Source organism: Pyrus communis, chromosome 4 (genome assembly GCF_963583255.1).
Source record: "Pyrus communis chromosome 4, drPyrComm1.1, whole genome shotgun sequence".
NCBI lineage: Eukaryota > Viridiplantae > Streptophyta > Magnoliopsida > Rosales > Rosaceae > Pyrus > Pyrus communis.
In genome coordinates, this window is record NC_084806.1 from 12346437 (window position 1) to 12354949 (window position 8513).

The 8513-nt window shown below is 41.6% G+C and overlaps 1 protein-coding gene across 1 annotated transcript; it reads right to left on the bottom strand.

Moving 5' to 3' along the window:
• Positions 1-345: 345 nt before the first annotated feature.
• LOC137730444 (uncharacterized) lies at positions 346-3818 on the bottom strand. Its single transcript, XM_068469433.1, has 7 exons — positions 3532-3818; positions 3238-3355; positions 2799-2887; positions 2658-2704; positions 2445-2533; positions 1831-1964; positions 346-1420 (listed from the first exon to the last, which is right to left on the bottom strand). The coding sequence occupies exons 1-7, from the start codon at positions 3637-3639 to the stop codon at positions 710-712; spliced, it is 1296 nt and encodes a 431-aa protein (XP_068325534.1). The 5' UTR covers positions 3640-3818; the 3' UTR covers positions 346-709.
• Between the last annotated feature and the right edge of the window lie 4695 nt (positions 3819-8513).

Here is an 8513-nt window from a genome sequence, read left to right on the forward strand (position 1 = left end):
ATACAAGAACAAGACTCCAAAATTAATTCAAGCTTTCAAACCATGGTCCTTTTTAAAAGATTCCACAGCACGAAAAGATACATGTGTGTGTGTGTATCAAAGTTTAAACTGAAATTAACGAAGTTTTTTTTTTCCTAATAAAAAAATCATAGCATGTACGCATGTGACATGCATCTATGGTATGATTTTCTTCACTAATACACGTTTCTTATTATCTATATTATGGTTTTTTTTCCTAATATAAAACAAGAATGTCACATGCATCTATGCTATGATTTCTCTAAATAAAATATATAAATGTATATTCATATATATGAAAGTTAAATTGAAATTAACAAAGGCGCTTTTTTCCCTAATCACTTCATGGCTGCTTCCTTTTTTACTTCCTTGTTTTACAGCATATGAGTTCCAATGCAATTTTCACCGTGTCGACCACGCTATCTTTTTCCCAAGCTTTGTTGCTCTTCGAAACCCCAAAAACTTAGACTTTGTGAAAAATAAAAATAAAAATTAAAACCCTACACATTTCAAAATTAGACAATGGTGCACGGCCTCTCACACCTTGCCTAGTACGTCGTCGTCTCGGTAATTTAATGCACGAGGAGAGTTGGACTTTGCAAAATAATTAATCAATTATTACTGCTCTCGTCAAAGGACTCATTTGTCAATTTAACAATTTCTATGTACTTCTCTTTTTCTTTTTCTGGGTTCAGAACGGTTGCGATACCGACACGTGGCGGCGTCTGAGATGGGGAGAGACGATGGAGATGAGTCCGCCCAGTGGGGGCCGCATCTTTGACCTGTAGATCATCTCGTCGTACGGCCTCCTGTAGAACTTCAAGAAGGGCGCGAAGGACTCCCGGGACTTCTCCGTCCTGCTAACGTGGCCCTCCCGGCGGAAGAACGTGGCCGGTGATTGGAGGAACGAGGGACGTGGGGTCCGCGGCGGCTGGCGGTGGTGAGGAGTCCTGCTGGCCTCGATGCCTGGGCACCGTTGGGGGAGTGGGGTCGACGGGAACAGGCTCTTTCTCATGGCAGCGGAGTTGCCGTAGCCATGGATTGTTCCACGTGCCGTTCTGGCGGCGGGGGATGCGAAGGAGAAGGACCGGGCGTTTAGAGGAGAGATGAGCGCGGGTCCCAGCGGGGAGGGTGTGGTGGGGCCTACTTTGGATGCTGACGTGTCTGTGAGGCTGAGGTACCAAGGCTTGAGGGAGTCGAACTGATGCTGAGCGACAGTGAAGGAGAAGCGGGAGGATGAGCAGGAGCCGATCTTGGGCGTTGATTTGATTGAGGAGGGGTCGAATCGAAGGGACGAGGCTCGCGGGTAGTTCGAGAAGTCACTGAAATCCAACGACTCCTCAAAGTCTAGCGACGACACCATCATCGTAGCCGTTGAAAGCTCAACGAACGGTCGAACACCCTATAATTTGTATAAAATATTTTTGACAATTAAATATATATATATCAATGCGGAAAGAATGTAGGTATTGAATAAGAAGAGAGTCTTTTAATGGTTGATAGCTATCTTATATCCAAACAAGCAATAATTGTGGCATAATTTGAACCCAAGCAACCAATCAAGAGCTCATATTGACCTGCTATTTTGAACTCTGCGAAACCCAGCACAAGGATGTGACTTAAGCTTGAAAAGTAAGAAATATAGGTGGGTTTTTGGTTTTGTACCCAAAAGCACCACAGATACTGCACAAGTGGTCAAAACAAATACAGTAACACCAGCAGGCAGCAGCAGCAAGCTCAACAGCACCCTTGGACTTTTTCACCACCAACCCAATGAGATGGATAATTTTAAAATTTTAATTAAATTCTTACCTTCCAAAGATACGAGAACATCGTAGGGGGGTCAATTACAAACGCCTTGAAGAGCCGTCCTGGGTAGTACTCTGCCACAATTTTCAGTGCTGCCACCAACAAGTTCATAAAAGCAGAAGCTGACCTGAAAAAGCCTGCAAATTAAATATCCCATTAAAAATTTAATTAATTTCCAAATTATGTATTTTAATTAGTGATTAGATGAATAAAACTTGATTAGCGTCTGGCAAGGCAGAAAAGTAGAATCCTGGGAACTTCTGCCACAGGATCAAAAATATTTAAGGAAGAGAGCTGTGTTGGCATTGACCAATTCAAGGAAGGACTCCAATTCCCTAGAATACCCCTACATTCTTGGACCACTGATGAGGGATTGACCGTGACACGTGAGGGGCACTCCGGACAATTTCTGGTGATATCTCAGTCCCCAGAAAGAAACACAGTGCAGCTTCTCCGACATAGCTGCGTGCCTGGTCTCTCATTAACTAAGCTGTTTCAACTATATCGTGCAGTTTCCAAGTACATTGGTGTTGAATGACTAAATTAACCTTAGGGGTGAGGGTGCGTTTGCTGGGCTTGTGAAGGTTAAGATTGGGATTTTGGAGTAGGGGGCTTACTTGCGTCGAAAAGGAGGACGAACTGCTCGACGTTTTTGAGCATGGACTCAATCGCCACCTCCAGCGTAAATACCAACAAGCGAGTGAACCTTACAAATTTACAAAAACCGAAATTTAATTTTAGAAATAAAAAAATGCTTGAAAATTAATAATTGGAGGAAAATAGAAGATGGAAATATTGATTTAAGGGATTTCTGGGTTTTGTTTACTCACAGTTTTTGTGAATGGAACTTCTGGTAATCTTGTTTAATCCGGAAAATCTGTGAAAAAATTAAGAAAAAAAATGTTAGGTTAAATAAAAAAACCAAAAAATTAAAAAAGGAAAAAAAAAGAGAGGAGTGAAATGGCAAGTACCACAACAGGTCTGGATTCTTCATCATGTCCAGACGTGTAGGCAACGCCTTCAGCGAGTTCAGCTGAGAACTCATCTGCTATCAAGTTCTCTGTGTGATCAACAACATGAAAAATTAAAATAAATAATCAAAACAGATTTGAATTTTATTTTTTTTCTCCTTTTTTGTGGTTTGAAAAAAATAAAGTAAAAAAAATTGGGAAAGAAGTGAGTTTAATCATTAGTGGGAGTTGGGTTTACACTTTAACGCTTAATTCAAAGTTGTGGAAAAAGCAAGATTCTTTGGCTAACCACAAAACAAAAAAAGAAACCAATATGCACTTAAAAAAACAATAACTAGCAGAAGGAGAGAGAGAGAGAGAGAGAGAGAGAGAGAGAGAGAGAGAGAGAGAGAGAGAGAGAGAGGAACAAAATTGAAAACTTGGATTTTTATTAGTTTACCAGTTCCAACACTCTGTCGCCATGAAAGGCAAGCCCTAAGTTGCTTGGCTGCCTTCTTAACACTATCTCCTTTTGCTTTCAAAAACCTCTCAACACAAGCAGTGTTGCAGAACTTCTCCTGCAAAAACAAAAATGGCAGCACACAAAAAAGAGACGTAAATTCCATGAAAAATGATAAAAGACGACCCATTGAAAAGATTATAAATTTAAGAAAACCCAATAAAAATATTGAATATTTAAGAAAACCTATGAGGTTAAAAATGGAGATCTGAAAGTTGGTGTGAGGATCCAAACCTGTTTGACAGTGAGTGGAGCTTGTCTTCTCAGAAGCTGAAGAACTGCTTCCACTCTTGCATTTTCTTTGCACTGTTCATCTCTCTGCTGCTGGTCTTTCTTTCCCATTTCGAGATTTCCGACCAGTGATGAAATAAAAAAACCAAAAAAATTCCAACAAAACACTCAGACGTTTATACCACTCTTCAAATTTACGCAACCATTAAAATTTTTCACTCAGCACAGAGAGAGAGAGAGAAATATGAGAGGGAAAAGATCGATGTTGAAACTTGAAAACTGAGAGGGTTATATATAGCAAAACGACAGCTCATAACGCCGTTACAATGGCAGAGCACACTGGCGCATGCAAATGTAATCCCAAACATTATTTATTAAACTATGGAGGCTTCTTTAAATTAAACTAAAGTTCTATCTACGTCAACCGCTTGGTTTTTGGTCAATGCCATTGTAATAATATTTATTTTTTGCAATGATGGAAAGCGATTCGTAACGGAAAGCGTCGGCTGGTCCAAGCCCAAGCCCAAGCCCATCGCCACCAGCTACCTTTTAATTACTTTTATTACTTTCCCATTTTACCCTGATCATCTCTAACCTTTCTCTGTTTTTTTTTTTTTGTTGGAAACTCTCCAACCTTTAACCTTTCTCTGTTTGTCCTTGTGTTTCTTTATCAGAAAAGTATTGATTTTCCTATTTGGTGGTTTCCTAGAATACATGGTTGCCTACTTGTTGGCCAAGGCTAAAGAGTTGACTGTTAATAGAGGCAGTTTTAATGGTATATCTCTCATTAATGTGTGTGATTTGGACATTCACATGATGCTTGATGATCACTCATTTATGAGATGTCATTATATATTCTAATGTTAAGATTAAGAAGTTTGTTTCCATCAGGTATATATGTGGGATCCGTTACTGAACAAACAGTAATAATTGTGTGCTTAGCGTGAACAATCAATGATAACAACGGCTAACAATTACTTTTGCGTAATTAGTATGCATGAGAGGCAGATGACAACATTTTACCTTTCCGTTTAATGTATAATTCAAAATTATTGTTGTTTTGTTTCTAATTTAACTTTTTCCCTTTTTAAAGGGAAACATCACTCACAGCATGTGTTTCAGTATGTGAAATACCAATCAACTAGCAAAATTCATTCATGGAAAGGGGTGGCTTTACCATTCAAGGTCAATGATAACAATGACTGACAATCACTTTTGCGTACTTAGCGTGTATGAGAGACAAATGTTAGCATTTTACCCTTCCGTTATATATAATTTCAAAATTTTTGTTCTTTTGTTCCTACTTTTAACAATTTCTCCTTTTTAAAAGAAAATAGCACTCGCATATCACGTGTCTTAGATGTATAGTAACAACCAACTAATAAGATTCATTCTTGGAAAGGGGGAGGATTTAAACTGTATAGTGTAAACAAATTAAAATTGGTTTTTGACCCAACCAGCTTGTTAGGTTATAAGGAAGAGGATCCTCTCCTGAGCTCAGGATGGGGATCCTCCTGACCAGTTCATCTGAGCCATTCAAATTTAATCCAACAACTTCAAACAGGGAGTCCTCTAAAAGTTATAATAATTGCAACCGTTTGATTAAATTTGAATGGCCTAGATGGGCTGGTCAGGAGGATCCCCATCCTGAGCTCAGGAGAGGATCCTCTTCCAGGATATAATACTTGCACATTCCCTTTTTGGGAGGATGAATTCATTCTCCCACTTGCAACATACCGTCACCATAGAAATTTTATAATCAGAATGGTTTAATTTCTTAATGTTCATTTGAAGATCATCTTTCCAAGTGGAAGAATAAGCTCATTCCATTCTATTTTAAATGCACATAAACATCCTTGTACAACATTTTTACTTTATATTATATGTTAATACAGAGTCCTCTCCGACTTCAACTTAGTTATAAGCTGCATGATTATCTTTACATTTTGTAATCATGATATGACTTGTATTAGATGTTATACAGTCCTTGTAGGACTCTCTATAACATCAACATATCTTGTATATTTATACCTGATTATGAGCAGTGGAAAAACATAACTTCCATCAATATTATTATTCTATACTAACTGTGTTCTTCCTCTTATTATATATTTCTACATGGTATCATCCTTTTCCCCCGCTTAACCACCATCTTCGATCCTGCTTTTCTTCATGTCTTCTTCCTTCTCGCTTCCCTGCCCTGCTGTGGCACAATTTCTCAAACTCAATGATTCTAACTATCTCACCTGGCTTCGGCAAATCAAGCCATTTCTCATTGGCCATGACCTATGCTTCGGCAAATCAAGCCATTTCTCATTGGCCATGACCTATGGAAATTTGTTGATGGCTCCCACCCACCCCCCGCGGCTACCCTCACCGTCACTGTCCATCCTACCACTGTTGCCTCTTAATCCGACAACTCCTCGGCTGTCATTGCTTCCACCACTCCCAACCCTGCTTTCGCCCAATGGTACCAACAAGATCAATTGGTCGTCAGCTACATCACCGCCACCTTGATGGAGCCTGTTCTTGCTCTCACCATTGGCCATGACTCAGCCCACGCTGTCTGGGCATGTCTCCAAAGACGCTTTGCTCACAGCTTAGTCACCAACTATGCTGCCTTGCGTTATCAACTTCTTGATCTCTCCAAAGGCTCTAAGCCTGTTAATGAATACCTCCAACATGCCAAATCCCTCGCTGACAAACTTGCAGCCATTGGTGGTCCCGTCGACCCCGATGACTTCATCACTGCCATTCTCCATGGCCTTAGTTCTGACTACCTTACCGTCACCACTGGCATCATCACCGTTACTCATCTTCCTACATTTGAAGAGCTGCACTGCAAAATTGAAGCATTTGATCTTTAACACCCTCGCCTTTCCCCAACTCATGCCGCTACCCAAACTGCACTCATCACAACCCAGCAACCTCGTGCTTCATCTCAGCATTCTAGCACTCGCAGTGACACTTGGACCAATCGCTCCTAACGCAACTCCGGTGGTCAGCAACGCGGCTAGCGTTCTGGCAGCAATCAGCAATCCCGCAATTCCCAACCTTGGCATGAACCCCCTCCTCATTCTCAGCAATCATAACCTGGGCCGCCTGCTCAACATCATTGGCCCGACTCGCGTGGCTTCTCTGGCCGTCCCACCTCAAGCTTATTGGGTTGCAGCCCGTGGTGCCCCACTTGCTTCACCTTGTTGCACAGCGTTACCCACTGTCCACACCATTATGGAGGCCCAGATTTCTTTCCTCCTTTTGCAGGCTCTCAGGTGGCTTATTACCAGGATCCCAATACTTGGTTTCCCAACACCGGCACTACTCACCACATGACGGACGATCCCAACGCTCTTCTCCATCCTCAACCTCATCGTGGTCCTAATTCCGTTCAATTGGGTAATGGTGTTTCTGTTAACATTACATCCACTGGTACTATTCCTATTTCTCTCAACTCTATTTTGTTTACTCTTCGTCATGTTTTTCTTGTTCCGTCTCTTCGTAAAAACCTTTTGTCTGTTGCTCGTTTTACACATGACAACAATGTTGCTATTTGTTTCTTTCCTTTCTTCTATCGTATTTATGATTTACGCACTGGTTCCTTATTGATTCAGGGCCCATGTAGAGATGGCCTTTATCCATTGTTGCTTTCATCACCCCAAGCCCTTGATGCGTCATCCTCCATACTCTGGCACCAATGTCTCGGTCATCCATCATCCTCAGTTTTGTCTCGTCTTAGCTCTAGTTTAGGTTCAAAGTCGCTTTCTTCTAAGTATTTTTGTACAAGTTGTGCTTTAGGCAAGTCCACACAACTTCCTTTTCCATTGAATAATACAAGGACTACTTCTCCCTTTTTTTATTATACATTCTAATGTTTGGATGTCCACTACTACCTCCCCTTCTGGTTTTCGTTACTATGTCTTATTCACTGACGATTATTCTCGCTATTCTTGGATATATCCCATGAAAAATAAGTCTGAAGTTTTCACCCGTTTTCAAACATTTGTTGCAATGGCTCAAAACCTGTTTAACGCTTCCATTAAATATTTTCAAAGTGATGGCGGTACTGAGTATGTTAATCACTCATTCTCTATTTTTCTTCGCCAATTAGGTATCCAACACCGTCTTTCTTGCCCACACACACCTCAACAAAATGGACTTGCTGAGCGCAAACTTCGTCATATTGTTGATATGACTCGCACACCGTTTGTCGTAGCTTCTGCCCCGCACACCTTGTGGGTTGAAGCTGCGCTCACCTCTGTCCACCTCATCAATCTTCTTCCCACATCTACCCTTCAATGGTCCACTCCCTACACTCTTCTCTTTGGTCGCCCACCTATCTACTCCCACTTATGTACCTTTAGATGTATGTTTTCCATACCTTGGGCCTTATGTTCATGATAAACTAATGCCACGTTGAGTGTGTTTTTGTGGGTTACAATGCTTCTCATAAAGGTTACAGGTGCCTTGATCGTGCCACTAGTCGTGTCTATATTTCTCGTCATGTGGTGTTCAACGAAGAGGTTTTCCCCTTTGCCACTCCTCTCGACCAGCACCTAAATGCATATGTGGAGCTCGACATTCATCCCGTCGTTGGTCCCTTGCCAAGTAACCCATTGCCCGTTCCTGCCACTATTAACCTCGTGGGCTCTCCCATTTCTGCAGGCTCGTCCACGCCCCACGACATTGGGCCCAGTCATCCACCTCCTGCAGCCCAGTCTCTAGCGCAGCCTTTCACTGGCCAGTCACAACCACCGCCACTTGTGCTTCCCTCCCATCCCATGGTCACCTGATCTAAAGACGGCACGCGAAAACCCAAGACTTGGAATGATGGCTCCATTCAGTATCCTCTCCCTCATGCTCTTTCTGTTTCGCTTCTTGCTGATGAACCTACATGTTTTACACAGGCTAATCGCAAACCTGAATGGCGGGTTGCCATGGCAGAAGAAATTAATGCCCTTCTTAAGAACAACATTTGGGTTCTTGTT

Coding starts and splice junctions, on each gene's coding strand:
- LOC137730444 (XM_068469433.1), bottom strand. CDS start 3,639: ATGGGAAAGAAAGACCAGCAGCAGAGAGATGAACAGTGCAAAGAAAAT. Junction 3,356..3,531: donor CTCCACTCACTGTCAAACAG/GTTTGGATCCTC, acceptor TTGTTTTTGCAG/GAGAAGTTCTGCAACACTGC. Junction 1,421..1,830: donor TGTTCTCGTATCTTTGGAAG/GTAAGAATTTAA, acceptor TACAAATTATAG/GGTGTTCGACCGTTCGTTGA.